This window comes from Polypterus senegalus, chromosome 3, assembly GCF_016835505.1.
Source record: "Polypterus senegalus isolate Bchr_013 chromosome 3, ASM1683550v1, whole genome shotgun sequence".
NCBI lineage: Eukaryota > Metazoa > Chordata > Cladistia > Polypteriformes > Polypteridae > Polypterus > Polypterus senegalus.
Genome location: NC_053156.1, coordinates 17,000,442 through 17,018,329, shown reverse-complemented (window position 1 = coordinate 17,018,329; position 17,888 = coordinate 17,000,442). Strand labels below are relative to the sequence as shown.

Sequence of the window (17,888 nt, the reverse complement as noted above, 5' to 3'; positions counted from 1 at the left end):
TTATAATTTCTACTTTTTATATTATTACAGGTCGACGTACATAGATAAAAAAGGCCTCCAATTAAACGCGTCTTGATAATTCGATATAAAGACATTTTACATACATACACAGAGAGGAATGCAGTACACTTGCGCATACTGTAGGGGAGAGGCAAAAGAAACGTAACGCTTTCTTCGTTGTTTAGAGAAAATTTACAGCTGAGTGATAAAAGTTTACGAGGAAGCTGGCGCGCTGATTGGTCACGAGGAGTCATGTGGGCTCTCCTCATGAACGTGAACTTTTAATGTGGCTTTCCTTTATGAGGGAAACGCAGTGTTTCTCTGCGAAAGCAGTCCAACTGGTGCCAGGGACTGGTTTTTGACATCACGTTTCTTGTTTTTTCTTTGATTTTTTGAACAATTTTAAGGGGCTGCTTCGGGCATAAGCCGATTTCCCCCTTTTTGCTTTTACAATAATGACTTTATGGTGCTGTGTTGTGCTGTGCTGTACTGAACTGTCGCCTCCCACTCCTTCGCCCCTAGAGGCTAAACAGCTGAACATTTCCTTGGGAGAATTCAAAGATCACAGAGACCAATTGGCTGTAAATACCTTTTTTTTACTCTACTCTTAATCTATGCGATCATCTAAAGATAAGACAATCGTTCTTTTTTATTGTTCTTTTGGATAATTATTTAGAGAGCGACGTGTTTACTTCGGCATTGTCTTTTGAATTTCTTTCACTGTTTCTGGACATAACAAATGTGCGTCACCCGTAAAGACATTGGCAACATGGGTAAGTCTGTCTCCGTTATTGGTTTTAACTGTTTATCTAATGATCCGTGTCCAAAAGTAGCAAAGTAATGATGTAATGCCGTGCGGGCAAACGGGGTCGATCGGAAAAGAAGCAATCAGCAAGCGTTTTCTTACATATGCTGAGGCTTCTGTCCTTCTTCATTACTAGATCATGATGTCACAGCGTCTCAAATCCGTCTTCCTTGAGCTCATTTAAGTGACCAAACTAATTAGTTGTTTCTGGAAATGTAACAGTGACGATGGTGAATATCTTTATAACTTATCAAATTTTCACCAGAATTGATTAGTAAACTCTGTTCTTCTGGAAGCTTGGAGCATCGAAGTCTTTGGTTAATTTATTGGATTAATTGTATAAGGTGCTAGGATTGTATTGAATATTTTTTTTAAAAAAGTAATTATAACATATCAGTAAAAATTATGAACTTTGGGAAAAAAATCTAATGTATTATAGATTACTTTGAGAAGACATCTGATTGGCTCTTGAAAATGCACTATTTAGCTTTGGGAGTTCTTTTTTTTTAAATAGGTTCTTTATGTTTCTTTTTTTATTTATTTTTCTTTTAAGTTTTTAGCCTCATGTTGACGTTTTCACATACGTTTTACGCATCTTTCTGGAGTTACAATACTGGATTAATGAAGAGTTTAAAAACTGAATTTGATGTGAAAAAGCAAAATAAATGCAAAATAAATATTACATGTGACATGAATTAAAGATGTGATAAATATTTCAGAAGTCATTGTCATATACTGCTGATAATACAAAAAAAAACTGCATTATGTTGCCCACAATTTATTTAAATATATGTATTTTAAATTCTTTTTTAAAACTGGTATAACACCCTGACTTGTTGTGTAAAAGAGAAGGAGTTGGAAATATTTCATTTGAAGAGTTGTAACTGTTATTGACAGTTTAGGTCAATGTTATATTTGCAGACCTTGGTCCTGGCCTTGCAAAATATCATTTGGTACACTTGACAACAGCTAACTGTTGTACTAATAAACTCAGGGTTATTAACAAGTATGGTTGTTTTGGGGTTAGAAAGAAAGAAAGAAAGAAAGAAAGAAAGAAAGAAAGAAAGAAAGAAAGAAAGAAAAATATTTTTAGTTAAATGCTATTATTTTTTTACCTTGTATTGTGCAGGACCTGGATACATATGTTAATTTAAAAAAGAAAGAAAGAAAGAAAAAGAAAAATAAATATCCTGTTTTAAACCGTTTTAATCTGTACATTGTACATGATGTTGTGTGGAAAAACTTGATCAAAATACCCTAATAACATGAATCATTTCAGATAGTACCATTGTTGTTGTTTTTGTTCATTCTGATAATTGTCTTCATTATTTCAATTCCACTAAACGTGCAGTGAACGTGTTTGCTTGCTTTATGGGGAACATTGTTTTAATAGGATTAAAACAGTCAAGTGAATGTGCCTGAAGCAAAGACTCTGATTTAAAATATACAATCATGGAATGTTTTTCTTTGCCTGAAATAAAATAAAGTATGCAGACAATTTGTATACTGCAATTGTTATATTTGAATTAACCTTAAAGGCAAATGGAAAATGTATGTTGTTATGCATTAGGTATCTATTTGTTGGATAGTGTTTAATTATTCAAAACTAGCCTTTCTGTTGACATTGGTTTTGCTGTGGTACGTGTATACGTCTGCGTGGAAGGATTGTGTCTAATGTGGTTACAGTTATTAATACTTTCAAAATCGATATATATATAACTACAGGCTTAATCTGAAAATTTTTTTAAATGTGTGTATTGCTTTTAGTGCCTGGAGAATTCAGCTATATCTGAGTTTATTTGTAATTCAAAAAAACGTCATGCAAACAGTGATCAGTATTAAGTAAAATGCTGCAATTGAAATGTATGTATGGTAAAATGCTTTGTAAGTTGCCTTGGACGAAGGTGTCTACTGAATATGTAATGCTACTACTACTACTACTACTACTACTACTACTACTACTAATAATAATAATAATAATAATAATAATAATAAGAGTAATACAATAACTTCTCCTCTCTGAATATATATATATATATATATATATATATATATATATATATATATATATATATATATATATATATATATATATATATATATATATATATATATATACACACACACACACACACACACAGGAGTGGGCAAAAGTAGGTTTACAGTTCTGAGAGATTATTCTTGTATTATTATTGTTAATTTAGCAATTATTGTGTTATTTAGTTTTATTATTTTTCTTGTTATTTGTCTTCTTAATCTTACTGTTTGTAGCATACAAGAATAACCTGCATTTCTTTTTCCACACGAAAATTGTAAACCTACTTTTGCACACACCTGTATAAAAGCGTAAATAGGTTTTGAATTGCATGGTGATTATTATTATTATTATTATTATTATTATTATTATTATTATTATTATTATTGTTGTTGTTAATGTTGTTAATAAAATCAATTTTTCCTCATTTACCAACATTGATTTAAGTAAGTATTTTCTAAGGACGCAATTATTGTAAACAGAGAAGTGATGCAAATAAGTAAATGTAATAAAATGTTTGCTTACGTGCACTAGATCTGACAGCTGAAACGTTCTCTGTTTGTGAGATTAAGAATGTTTCATAGTCATAGGTTGTACAGCCTAAAACATTCCTTAGGAAAGCAATTTTGTTTTGCAGATGTGAGTAACATTTCTAAGTAGCATTGTCATAGTAAACCCGAGGTGCCAAAAACTTGACATCATATACTCCAAAGCCACATTTAACCTACTTATGTAATGTTTATTCCTTTATGCATCGTCTTCTTCCTTCAGCTGAATTTAAACGCTGGAGGCTTGTTTACAAATGCCGTCCTCTACTGCCACCTTGTGTTTAGTTCTTGCCTTGTCACGTTGAAGTATATCTAAAGTCATAGATAGATAGATAGATAGATAGATAGATAGATAGATAGATAGATAGATAGATAGATAGATAGATAGATAGATAGATAGATAGATCTACCCTTGTAGACTAAAATGTATACCGTTTCAAAAATATCTGGTAAGACCTGCCCGACCTTTTACTAAACAAAAGAACTCCCTCTAACAAAGAAGATTCACAAATTAAGCCACATTCACATTCAAACATAAGTAAAAATAACGAGAGAGTCCAATCTTCACTTGTTTCTTTATTGTTAAAGTACAAATAAAAGTCCGTCAGAGACCTACGACATGCCGTATGCCGTAAACGATACATAGATTAGTTATTTAAATTTTTTACAGTTACACACTTGATGGACTACAAATTAACTCGAAGTTATTCTCCAAAGTCAAAACAGTAACGGTAAATTATCTGATTTTAACTCTTTTAAAATAATAATATTGTTTTCTCTTTCTTCCTCTTCTCCTTTTATAAATGTAATTACAACAAGTAGTTATTTCGGTTGCTTCTAATGTATTGAACAAGAAGAATAATTAACCTTGGGCCATTCCGCTTATGCATATTTTATAGTTGTCAAAAATACGTGATTTGCAAGTTTGTAATAGATATGAGTAAAAAGTACTAATGTAAAGAACTAGTCTCTTTAAGTGTTACAATGCAGTGATAAAAATAGTCACAAATGTTGTCAGCAGTTCTTTTTGTGTTCATGAACTTCGGCAGATACATTATGTGAATCTTCTGAGACGTTTGCTTTTCCAGCGCGAGAGCTCTTCTTTTCATTCTGCAGAAAGGACGATCATCTAAACAGACCTGAAATTCACAAAAAAACAAAAAAAAAACAAAAACAAATTAACAGATTACAATAATAAAACTCTGAATTATTATTATAGAAAAATAGAAAGAAAATAAATAAAAATATGTTTATTTTTAAATAAGATTTACACTCTCTTTGTAATTATCTTAGTTATTTGTTTAATTATTTTTTATGCTTTTATTTTATTTTTTTCTAGAAAGAAAAGCAGGTTAAAATAATGATTCATTTTGGAATATACTTTTCACTTAAGCCATACCGTCGTTTAAGTTCGCGCATACTAAAACATCAGAGATGCAATAGACTCACATTTAAGGAGAATTGCATTCCAATAATATTCACATGTATAGTATTACTTTTTTAAGAAATGTTTTTTTTTAAACCAGCATTATTTCGTATTTGCAATTATTAATGCAGAATTAAGTTGATAACCTTGTCGGGAAATCGTCCGGCAAGAATATATATATATATAGCATTACTTCCTTATCATTTTTCATATACGACGAATGTTTTCGGCTGTTTTCATTTAAGCGGACGATAAAAATCGTTTTGCGCAGATTCTGTTTTTTTGGGATTATTTTACCTTTGTTAACTTCTTTTTCACATGTTCTTAACTTGTATCTCCTGTCCGTATTTCTATGCATCATAAATGCAACGTGCCCACTGTGTAGTGCGTAGCTTTGAAAGTGATAGAATTAACGTTTAAACGTAAAGTGCTATATAAATTTTAGAAACATACTCATCAAACTAATGGAAACGGTTACTTCATTTGGGTCAAAATTATGCGATGATGATAGTCTTGTGAAATTTAACTAAGGAATATAATAAAAAAAAAATATTTACATGTAATAATTTAATAAGAAAATGTATCCAAAGTAGCTTGCTATCTATCTATCTATCTATCTATCTATCTATCTATCTATCTATCTATCTATCTATCTATCTATTATATAGTGCCTTTAATATCTATCTATCTATCTATCTATCTATCTACAGTATATATTAACCTTTACGAATGATATTGCTTTTAAAAAGAAAGTATTAAGCATTGAAACAACACAATAAATGTTAATATTTCTGTGAGAAATTACTGGTGTGAGAACACAAAAGCTATAACCCTTTGTAAAGTTTCTTTATATTGAAACAAACTGGAAAAAAATGCTTTAATCGTAAAAAACAATTTATAGTATATTTAAAAGTAATTTACTGTATATACAAGTATATACAGTAACTATACACACAATATATCGACAAACATATATATATATATATATATATATATATATATATAGAGAGAGAGAGAGAGAGAGAGAGAGAGAGAGAGAGAGGCACATGCAAGCAAGCATTTCATTGTACACGGTACTTGTACTTGTACACATGACAATAAAGAATTGAAATTGAAACTGATATATATATATATATATATATATATATATATATATATATATATATATATATATATATATATATATATATATATGAAACATCAAAAAGGAAGTAGCAAGCATTATGAAACAACACAATAAATGTTAATACAATTACGCTTAAAATGTAAACAGTCTCATCCTCGCATGCGCACATTTCACGAACATATCTAGCCACAATTCATCATCCGAAACATTTGATGTTCAAATAATAATAATCATTAATATTAAACAACAGCAACAACAATAATAACAATAATAATTTTTAACTATCAAACGAGTTACAGATATTAGAAATTCCGAATGATTATTATTATGAAAAGATCGATCAAATCTCAGCGTATTTCGAATTACATACATAAATATATATTTAAATGGAGCAGATAAAAGAAAATTGCTTCTTTTAATGTTGACCTTTAACGTAAGTAAGTATAAATTTCAAACAGCACAACTTTGAGAGAAAAAAAAAAAAACAGGCATATGACTGAACGCAGAAGCAAGTGACAAGATACTAGATTGCTATAATTGCTCTGGTTGTTCCGGCTTGTTTTGCATTCCATCGGTGGTTTGAGCGTCGTTTACAGAAAGAAATTTGGTGCATTTATTTTACAATCCTTCAAAGAAAAGTCACTTTTTGCTTTTATCTATCTATCTATCTATCTATCTATCTATCTATGTTTTTTTTTTATTTTCGATACAGACCGGTTTGTTACTAACAGCTGCATAGGTTTCACTTCTAACACTTCCAAAACAGACCCGACCCCCTTTTTTTTAGTCTGGTTTGTCTTTAGGGCTGTAATAAAACACTTTAGCGCTCCAGACTGCAAATCACACCGTCACCAGAAATGCATGTCTCACAACAAAATGTTGTTTAGTGCCTACAAATAACGCCAAGCAGCTGCACAGCGCTTCTCTGCTCTTTATTGCCTTTTTGTGTGTGTGTGTGTGTGTGTGTGTGTGTGTGTGCCAGTCACTCTGAATCATTCTTGGAAATTTTACTTGAAGATTAGGCAAAATATGATTTCTCAGATCAATGAACCGTGGATTTTTAAGAACTGTTATTAGTAGTCAGTTGAAAAAAAGAAGTATATAGCTCCTTCTCTGTCCCATGTCTGTCTGTCGCCACCACCCATACTCCCCCCACTTCACCCGGCCCACATACCAGTTCTATTACTCGGGCATTGACATACCATTGGATTTTTTTTTTATTCTTATTTTTTATTGATATTCATTTCATATTGATAAACTCTTACTATAGAGAGAGAGAGTATTATCACTTGAACAAAATGATGTTTTGTTGTTGTTATATATAGCTTGTTTGTATTTTGCTGGGTCATTCTCTTAACTAACATAATATATTTTCATTGATGAGAATTTCATATTCCAACAATTTCTGGACAGGAAAATGTTGGGAAAAAAACTCCGCCTGATTGTCTCATCATTCACATTTTGCCTAACAAAGAGTGACTCTTTCTATTTATATATGCGATTAAACTGATCCCAGTGTTGATAAAGTTCTTTTTCTTGACATACTAAACACGATTTTTGTTAACTTAACAGAATATAACGTCTACGAAACGACAGGAATAATTGAAATTAATTTCATTCCAAATAAGAGTGAAGAATATATACAAGGCTTCAAAGAAGTTAATGGCTTTGGAATTTCAATGAAGCGTTTCTAAATTAAAGGAATTAGTGACCCTTCTCAATACATTTACTTCTCAGTAATGCTATTTCTGCCATTTCTTTTTTTTCTGTTTTTGCTCGGATTTTAATTTAGATTTATGGCTCGTATGTTTTTAATTTTCTCCTCTTTTTTTTGTAGTGGTGTGGGGGGGTGTGGGGGGCGTATAATCTACGGTGAGATGGATGACTTGATTGTAATAAAGGATACTACTACTAAAGAAATAACATAAAATACAGGATTAACTCGCCAAACCCGCCCTGACATTATATTTACTGGATGCGATTAAAAGTATTGGGTGTGCAATTTCATTTAAAAGCTTGTTTACACGATAAACAGCGTATGTTGGAAACGTAATATAACATAATGCTATTCTGTGTCCGAAAGTGAAACGGAGTTGTATAATATGTACGAGTCCATGTAATTGTGTGTGTGTGTGTGTGTGTGTGTGTGTTTGTGTAACCTTAATCATATATACAGAGTATAGAGCAACAGCTGCTGAATCAAACCCCGGCATCCTTCTGTGTCCTTTGTGCAAGTTTTATTGCCTTGAATTGCATCGCAGTCTTTCGCAGGAAATGACCATAAAACCTTTCATCCAGGCTTCCTTTTTCTGTGGGATATTTATCTCGTTTCCTCTTGTCGATTCATTTTAGTCCGCGTTTCTTAAATGAAATAATACAAAAAAGAAAGTGCGTAAAGAAAAAGAAAAGCGAGATTACCGAAATCCCTGCCTTTGTTTTTAATTATTGGGATAAATTTACACTTCGATTAGCGAAGGTTTTATATACAAGTATGTGAGGGTTTGCTACAACCTATTTAAAAAGAGCAGAGCCAGAGCAGTAATTACACTTTCCACGTCTGTCTGTAAGTCGTAAATGTGAAAAAACAGACAAAAAATAAATAAATAAAGAAACGAAGTTAGGGTAAAATCTCCAATTCGGTGACCGTACAGATTTTAAACTTATTTAATCGAATAGGCCAAAGTTAAAATCAATTTGAATTGACATGAAATCATTTTTTTTTTTAGCAACGTTTGCGACCTAAGTCAACACTTGCAATATCAGTTTTACGTATATGGGAACAAGTAAAAAAGGTAGTTCAAAATGTAATAATTAATAATAGCTAAGAACATAATCGTTTTTTAAACACTTCATCAGGATATAATGCATTCGTCATAGCGATATAGCGATCGATAAAACACACCCTTAAATATATATAAATATAAATAAATAAATAAATATATATATAAACAGCTGCGAGTTCACATCTTCAGTGCGGCAAATATGGTGTCTATACCGGGCTGATTCTAAAGAAGAGGATGTTAATCCTTTTTATCTTATTTATTATACTACACGGCGGTTTAACTTCTGTTTATTTTGCTGAAATCATAAATTAGAGATTATTTCGAAGTGCGCATTAAATTTATCAGACGTAAAATTCGAAAATATAAATAGTGCACTCTCGAAATGCGTACCCCCCTTGCCTAAGCGCTTTTTTATTTTGAAACTAATCTTGCAATCATACTGTTATTACTGTAAATAAGTTTATTAATGACAAAATTCCTTACTTACTTTTTATGCATACTTAGTTTCAGCTGGGAAATCAACAGAGGCTACGCCAATTTTTCCCCTCTCCTGACATCTGGCTCGTGATTGGTGGAAAACTGGTCAGCTGACTTTGTCATTTTGTCCGTCTTGGAGTGGAGCCTTCCCTATAACAATCTAGTTGAGCGTCTACACGGGAGCCCAGAAAATAATATTATAGAAATCATTGAAAGCGCCAGAGAGGGAGAGTGGGTGTATGAGAGAGGGGAAGTTATGAATTCGTATTTTGCTAACCCGTCACTCTCTTGTCATTTAGCCGGTGGGCAGGAGGTCTTGCCAAACGTGGCCCTAAATTCAAGTGCCTATGACCCTGTTAGGCACTTTTCATCTTACGGTGCAGCAGTGGCTCAGAACAGAATTTACTCTTCACCTTTTTACTCACCCCAAGAAAATGTTGTTTTTGGGTCGAGTCGTGGACATTATGACTATGGATCTAATGTGTTTTACCAAGACAAGGAAATGCTTCCCAGCTGCAGGCAAAACACTTTGGGACATACAGCACAGACTCCTCTCGCACACCAGGACTATAGCAGTGACCAGAGCAGGACTCCTCCTCAAGAGCAGAAAGCGAGCATCCAGATCTACCCGTGGATGCAGCGGATGAACTCTCACAGTGGTAAGTTTTACAACGCCGAGAGATAAATTAAATAAATTGGCCTGTTTTACGACCATCCTCAGTAACAGAACAAGCCCAGCTTTTTTATGACCTCATAAACCATTACTGCAGCTCCATCTCGGTTGCTATAAAAGGCCTTTTTTATCTGTGGGAAACCCCTTTTGGTCAAGTGACGTTAAACTCTAACAGCAAGAAAAAGAGAGAGAGAGAGAGGGAGAGAGGGGGACCGTGTAAAAGAGGCACATGCACAAAAGATACAAAAGTAGAAATAAAGCAAAGAGGAATTTTTATTATGAGGCATGCATGAAATATATACAGCCCTTCTCGGAGTAAATAGTCTGAAATGATTTAGCATGTATTGCTTGTTCTAATCATTAAAGCTCCAATTTCTTTAATCATTTCAAGTCAAAAGATTTTTACTGAGTTAAAGAAACTTTCATTTTCCCACATGTGACTTGTGGTCTCATGTTTTTTTATGATACTGCATGAAATTCAAAGCCAAACGGTAATAGTTAAAGCATGTGTATTGTTCCAATAAGTACAACAAATCACACAAGAATGTCAAAATGTTCTTCTTTGCAGGAGTTGGCTATGGATCGGATCGACGGAGAGGTCGCCAGATATACTCCAGATACCAGACCCTCGAACTGGAAAAAGAATTTCATTTCAATCGGTACCTAACCAGACGCAGGCGAATCGAAATTGCAAATGCACTTTGTTTAACAGAAAGACAGATCAAAATCTGGTTTCAGAACCGCAGGATGAAATGGAAGAAGGAAAGTAACCTGACCTCCACTTTGCCGAGCGATGGACCCGCGCCCGGCTGCCAAAAGCAAGAAAAGGACGAAATTGAAGAGGAAACGGCGGAGAAACAGAAAGAGTAACGTCGAGCTTGAACGATAGAAAAAAAGAAATCAATACTGTAAAATAATAATAGTAATAGTAATCGAAAACAATAACTGTACTGTTTTGTTATATCCCTGAAATAAACTACCTATTCCATTGGCCTACCTGTGCTGTCAACGCAATTAGGTAATAACGGTATGCAAATCGGACTCATTTTAGGGCTTGGAGTGACCACATAATTTTTTTCTTAGACATAATTTCTTCTATAGTTTCCATATATATATATATATATATATATATATATATATATATATATATATATATATATATATATATATTCATGTTTTAAATTAATTCTGTGTTATGTGTAAAAAATTGCAGCTCCTGTATGTTGCTGCGAACGTATGTTCTAAATGAGCTAAACATGGATTTATCACGGGGTAAAAGTAGTTAAGTACATATTGTCCATTCACTTTTCGTGGCTGTTTACAGAGAAGTTGGTGCATCTGCTTTCTTTAAATGCGTGTAAATAAACGCTATATTGAGCTTTTGTCCTCCGGGTAGCTGCCATTATGTTCAAATATACACACTGCAAGTTAATGCATTGTTTAATTCCAATACAAGACGAATTCTGACATATAGATTTGTTTTCAGTGTTACTTTTCCCTTGGTATGTATAAAGGAAGCATTCCCGTGGACAAAAAAATAAATAAATAAACAAATAAATAAATAAAATAATAATAATAATAAAAAGTGTTACGGTCAGTCTACGGGCTGGTTCATGGTATTAGGGATTGTGAATATTTATACTTTGACAATACTGTGACAGCTAATGTGAACAATTTGCTGCTTTGTTTGTGGTAGATGTATTACTATTTATGTTTAGTACTGTATTTGAAGAAGTGTCTTATATCCGAAATCAGAAAATAAATAAATAAATGCCAACCATATGAAATGTACTTCATTTTTATGTACTATTTTCAATTCATATTCCAACTCCTATGTTTGAATATTTAATAAAGTTATTTTTTAAAATGCACTGTGAGCTTGTAATGTTTTTGAACATCATTCAAAGTTGGATTTTTCTTTGTGTAAGTAACTTCCTGAAGCAAAGGTCAAATATTTGTTTGGTAAAATTGAAAATAAAATATATAATGAGATGCATATGCGAGCATTGAACTGACGAACACAGCTTTCCAATATTATGAGTCAATTTTCCTTTGGAGTGTCGAGAAAATTCTTCTTTGAACACAAGTTATTTTATTGCATTTACCAATACACGCGATATTAGTAGAAATTGTAGTGGTATAAGATTAAATACTGTATTACCAGTCTTAATCGAAATATTTCTCTTTGAGTTATGCATCCATTTGCTTTTTTTTTTTCAGAATTGTAACGGTCAGCGTAACAATTAATATTATTATTAATTTTATTGCTGTTGTTCAATTAATGTATTATCGCCAAAATAGTTGTTTGTAACATATACATTTAAAATATCCTAGTCCTCGGAATAACACCAATTTCCTAATGCAGGAAAAAGCAACCGGACATTTAGGAATAAAGAATTTTGACTGCCTCTGCATTTTACAAAAATAGTAAAACCTTTGTTCAACTCTTCTTCCACTGCTGCTATAACTGCATATTACAAGACAGATGATAGATAGATAGATAGATAGATAGATAGATAGATAGATAGATAGATAGATAGATAGATAGATACTGTATTAATCCCGAAAGAAAGTGAAGTTTCTACTAGTACTATTAATAATTACACTAACCGCAACAATCACCATCAGAGCAACGATAGCAGAAACAACAACAGCAGTAATAATAATAATAATAATAATAATAATAATAATAATAATAATAAAGGTATGCATTATTCGTAATAATGCGTCAGTTATGTATGGTACTTATTTATCGTGAGACGTACAAAGTTTTTAATGCCTAAGGTGTCACGTTTGGCTCAAACAACGCAAAATGTATGAATTATGTGAGGCAGGTAAAACAAAATTTTCAAGATATTTATTAATTTAAAAGTATTATATACAATAACCTTTTCTTTACCATTAGAAGTCCAATTTGAATTTTAAAAAAGTGAGCTTCTTGGAAAAACAAAAAATAGTGAAGATCGCTTTTGTTCGCTAGCACGATTCATAGATGCGTAACTGAAACGATTAAACATATTCTGAGGAACAACAACAACACATTATTATTATTATTATTATTATTATTATTATTATTATTAGTATTATTATTATTATTTCTCCTATTCTGATATCCGTTTTGCAATACTCTGTTATTTCGTGTCGGAAGATAAAAAGATTTTGCGAACTGAAATTATTCTCTGCAAAGTCGCGGTAAGCAAGTGCGTGTCTTAATTTCGTCATATAAGTCTAAATGGCAGCAGACCTCTAATTAGGCACTTAATAAATATTGTTTTTAAAAGTTGAGGAAAACAAATCTAGCAGCGCATGTTCACTGTAATCAATGGGTCACATCGCAGAAATAACGCCAGGATATCACGCAAAAAGCTACAGTTTAGAAAAGGAAATGCCAGGCAAAATTCAGCAATTCTTACAGTGCAGGAAAAAAATCGAAACTAAATGTAGGTATTATTAGAAAAACGGAACTTGCGTTTTAAACGCTATGTAGAAGTGCTTCCGTGACCTGCAAATGACATTTCCGACTTTATGCTGGGGTGTTTAAAAGTGACTTTGATTAACTGCATTCCTGTGTGTGACAGTATACAGTTCAATTCAAATTAACCGTACTTTCACGTACAGGTATGCATACATTTAATCCCTGTCCAATGTATGTCTAAATCATTTAATTTATTTAGAGAACAGTATCGTCTAATATTATTCCAACACTACAAATTACAACTATTTTAATACAATTTGAAAAATTGCAGTCTACCTGTGGAGTACAGTAAGAATATTTACCATTTTTGATTTAAAGTGTGCTACTATAGCTTGCAAAACTACACACGTTATGCGTAATTTCGACCAAGGTAAATGCCTCAGTTCCATACGTTGGGGTCTCTGCACGATCGCAATTAGCAGTAACGTTATTCAGGCACCAGGTGACGCTCTCGATTCATCGTCCTCGCCACTAGCAGGCTCTCAAAGTCCTTTTTTGCCAACTTATCAAACACGTTTCGCAGTGCTCCATCAATAACCTCCTGGGGTGATGAAGCCAAATTTATGACTGGCCAGTGCGTTCACGTGATTCCATTTAAACATCCCATATTTGGGCAGAGCACGTAGAATAAAGAAAATCGGAGATTTTCCCCCCACCTATAAATCCTGCTCTTTTGGGGACAAAGGACCCCGAACTTCTGAAGGGCCACAAATCAAACATAATAATAATAATAATAATACAAAAAATAAAACAAATAAGCGCCCACTGTAAATCGGAGCATTTTTTTTCATTACCACAATGAGCTCTTACGTAGCCAATTCATTCTATAAGCAAAGCCAAGAGGCGCCTGCCTATTCCATGCAAAGTTACGGGAACTATGGATCTGTATCCGAGGTTCATCCATCCAGGTATTGTTACAGTGGGTTGGATCTGAGCATCACTTTCCCTTCCTCTGCTCCTTCAAACTCTCTCAGCCGTGGGGACATGACTTCGAACCTACGCGGGAGCCTAGGAGGAAGCTCACAGGAAGGGTCCGCCTGCGCCGTTCTGGGGTCGCCCAGGCAGGGGCCGCTCAACCTTGGGGTCTACTGCCCTAAAGCCGCGGGCGAGAAGGGCAACCAGAGCAGCCCCAATGAAGTCAAAGCAGAGCCGGTACAATCCGCCCAGACAACACGGGCACCTCAGCACAATCTGGAGCCGCCAGAGCCACAGCAGCTGAACCAGCAAGCACCGCCGCAGATTTACCCCTGGATGACCAAACTGCACATCAGCCACGGTAAAACAAAACTCCTCACTCGGGCTCTCCCTTTATCCCTCTCGCCGCGCGCAGTACTTTCTTCGCTAGATTTTTCCTTGTTTTATAGGCCGTACGGGCCAAATAATAAAACCACCGGTCGTAAATTTTATGACAAAGGCATCAATTGCTCGTAAAACTGTCCGGTTAAGGGTAAAAGGCGATATACGCCCAAATTTATGACAGCATAATTGGATCAGAGAAACAAAACGTGCAATAAAATCTCTCCAAGTAATATCTTTATAGGTGCAAATATATTTAAGAATCAGATATAGTTATGAATGGATGAAAAGCTTTTATTAAATTTAGACTCTTTCAAAGAAATTGTAAAATATTCTAAGGAAATCTCTCTGAATTGCTACTTGATGCTAGAGTCTAGCCATCTGTGCATGACCCCTTTGTGTACCCATTTCTTCAGTTGTTAAATGTTTATGCACCTATAGAGGCAGGTAAGTTTACTTACATCGTCCTATAATTAATTCATATGCTTACATAGGGACAGAGCTCGGTTGTATGGAATGTCCAGTTTTCAGGATGTGAAGTATGCCTTTTAGCCGGATGTCAACGGTATGAAACTCATTTTGTGTTGTGTTTTCGTACCTTACCAGATTCAGATGGCAAGAGGTCCCGGACGAGTTACACCCGCTATCAGACTTTGGAACTTGAAAAGGAATTTCACTTCAATAGATACCTGACACGCCGCAGGCGGATTGAAATCGCCAACAGTTTGTGTCTTAACGAAAGGCAAATCAAGATATGGTTTCAGAACCGACGGATGAAGTGGAAGAAAGATTCCAAACTTAAAACCAAAGATGCCATTTAAATAGCTGACATTCATTCTTAATTCCGATCAGTGAGACCAGTATGTAAAACGAGGAGATTCAACTTCACTCCTAGAACACGTGGAAATCCGGAGATTTTCTTTTTTCAACTTTCTCAATTGTATTTTCTTTGTAAATAATTGTTTTGTCTCATATATGTAAACTGCATATAGAAATCTTAATTTATTTTGCCATTGCTCTTTAGAACAACCTTAATGGGATCAAACGGTTATAAGTGAAGGATACATTTAAAAGGCACTTAGATCAATTGTGTTTGAAATCTGAAAGCAATTATGGAAGAACGTGAAGGCACTTTTTGAAAAAGAAGCAATTTGCACACTCTTTAAGTTCAGTTCGCGTGGAATATACAGTTTTTAGGAAAGCAAAACAAGCGGCCAACGAATTTATACAGAAGGAAGGTTGTTAGGTGTTATGAACGGACTGGCCATGCCGAAAAAAAATTAAAACTGATGTCACTGGATGTCTCGAAAGAGTTTCATCATTTCCAATGTAACACCCAATCCCTCACACAGTACTCGTTTCTTAAGTTATCGTTTGTAAATATATTAGCGTAGTTTCAAATTCGCGTGCTTTCCTTCCCCTGGAATCATTTTCCCATTTCGTTTTACTATTCAAGTTAATGTAACAATCATGCTTGGGGGGTGTGGGGGAGGGTTTGGGGAGACATTCTTTAATCCTTATGATCTACTTTAAATGAGTTGGAGAAAGTCAATATCGTTAAATTAGCCTCCTTAGTTTCAGCCCCGTTATGTAATGCCAACTCGATACTAAAGGCAGAAAAGTTCATTTTCCGGGGGGTTTGCTTGAAATAAAATTAGCATGATTTAAAAAAAAAAAAAAGAAATACCTTGGATAAATTATTTACTTTGCAATTTGTACATTGATGTGTTGTACAATAAAAAAGTAGCATTCAAGATTTGTCTGAAGAATATCTTTATTTGACCACGATATTGCGATTGTGTATGCTGTGTATGTGTAGATGTGGTTGTGTATGGCTACACGTTGACGGAGCGCTGTAATGGATGACCTTGTTCTTAATTACTCAGCCCTGTCTGAAAAATCTTTTTCTTTTTTGTTTGCAACTTTAAACACAATTATTAAACGTTTTAATAGTGAATATACCACTATAGTCTATCTATCTATCTATCTATCTATCTATCTATCTATCTATCTATCTATCTATCTATCTATCTATCATATAGTGCCTTTCACATCTATCTATCTATCTATCTATCTATCTATCTATCTATCTATCTATCTATCTATCTATCTATCTATCTATCCAGATAAGCAGATAGATAATTTATCGACTTATATTATTAATACAACCGCCTTTCAGTTTAGCTGGTGTAAAAGGCAGACTCTAAACATGCTGTTTTTGCATTTATCTGTACTGTATGTGACATGCTATGGTGGATACTGCAGCACACTTTTTCTCAATGTAAGTTTAGTTTCTTCCTACAAGTCAAAAAATCCACTCTAAAATAAAAGGAAAATCTTCCCAAACTATCAGAAAAAACATGCAATGGGTAAATTCAGTACTGGGAATAGCATATACCGCAAGCACGTAATGTGCCTTTTAACTTAATTTATCTTAGAAATGTACAGTCTTAAAGGAACTGTTACAGAGTCAAAGTTTTTGAATTTGATTAATAATTTGAATTGATTAGTAATGTTTATTTAAAGGAACCCTTAAAAGTGTATATTATGTGAAAAATGGACCCATATATATGCAGTTAAGCGTTAATTTAAAACAGGCAGTGTTATTGTGAAGATTCAAGCATGCTAAACCAGAATGTGTTAAAGTATTCAATAATTTATTTGTACGTATTTACTTGAAGCCTGAGTCTATATATACCTATCCGCTTATACACACACGCGTGTATATAATCGAACAACCCCGTACATTTTAAGTAAGTTGAGAAATTGAAAAAATGAAAATATATACGATGTGAAAAAATATCAAGTTTTTTCTTTCTTTCTTTCTGTATGTCTGTATGTTAGTGTTTCGCTTTCTGTTTGAAAAGTTGGAAATCTCGCTTTAGCTGGCTATCTTGTCACAGTCTTTTGGCTTCCTAGATAATTATTTACGATTTTCACAGAGGCCTATAAAAGTTTATTGCCCAATAAAACTTTACAGCATTTCCCTAACACTTCTAAAACAACGAAAACCGTTTCCTGTATGATGGCTTTTTAACATATTGAAGGAAATTCGCCCGATTTTTTTTTCTCTCCTCCACCAAAATGCTACAATAAGCGTGATAGCTTTGATCTATGAAGCTGAAAAATAAACTAAACTCGGTTTACGGTTAAAAAAAGGGAGGGGGGTTTGGTCAAGTATAACGATAAAAGAAAAACTTTAGCTCAATAGCCAAATTGTTTTATGAAGTCACTTGTATGATTT

At 33.6% G+C, this 17,888-nt stretch overlaps 2 protein-coding genes across 4 annotated transcripts; both read left to right on the top strand.

Annotated features, from left to right (window-relative positions):
• Positions 1-278: 278 nt before the first annotated feature.
• hoxc6a (homeobox C6a) lies at positions 279-10,973 on the top strand. Of its 3 annotated transcripts, XM_039746711.1 has the most exons (4): positions 279-581; positions 677-773; positions 9,500-9,859; positions 10,442-10,973. In XM_039746711.1, the coding sequence occupies exons 2-4, from the start codon at positions 740-742 to the stop codon at positions 10,741-10,743; spliced, it is 696 nt and encodes a 231-aa protein (XP_039602645.1). In that variant the 5' UTR covers positions 279-581; positions 677-739; the 3' UTR covers positions 10,744-10,973. The 3 variants fall into 3 exon arrangements, with proteins under 3 accessions (XP_039602645.1, XP_039602644.1, XP_039602643.1); XM_039746710.1 differs by having other exon boundaries at positions 279-773; XM_039746709.1 differs by lacking the exons at positions 279-581; positions 677-773 and having other exon boundaries at positions 9,415-9,859.
• Positions 10,974-13,668: 2,695 nt separating this feature from the next.
• Positions 13,669-16,124, top strand: hoxc5a (homeobox C5a). Its single transcript, XM_039746712.1, has 2 exons — positions 13,669-14,624; positions 15,251-16,124. Exons 1-2 carry the CDS (start codon positions 14,147-14,149, stop codon positions 15,463-15,465), a joined length of 693 nt encoding a protein of 230 aa, XP_039602646.1. The 5' UTR covers positions 13,669-14,146; the 3' UTR covers positions 15,466-16,124.
• The last annotated feature ends 1,764 nt before the right edge of the window (positions 16,125-17,888 follow it).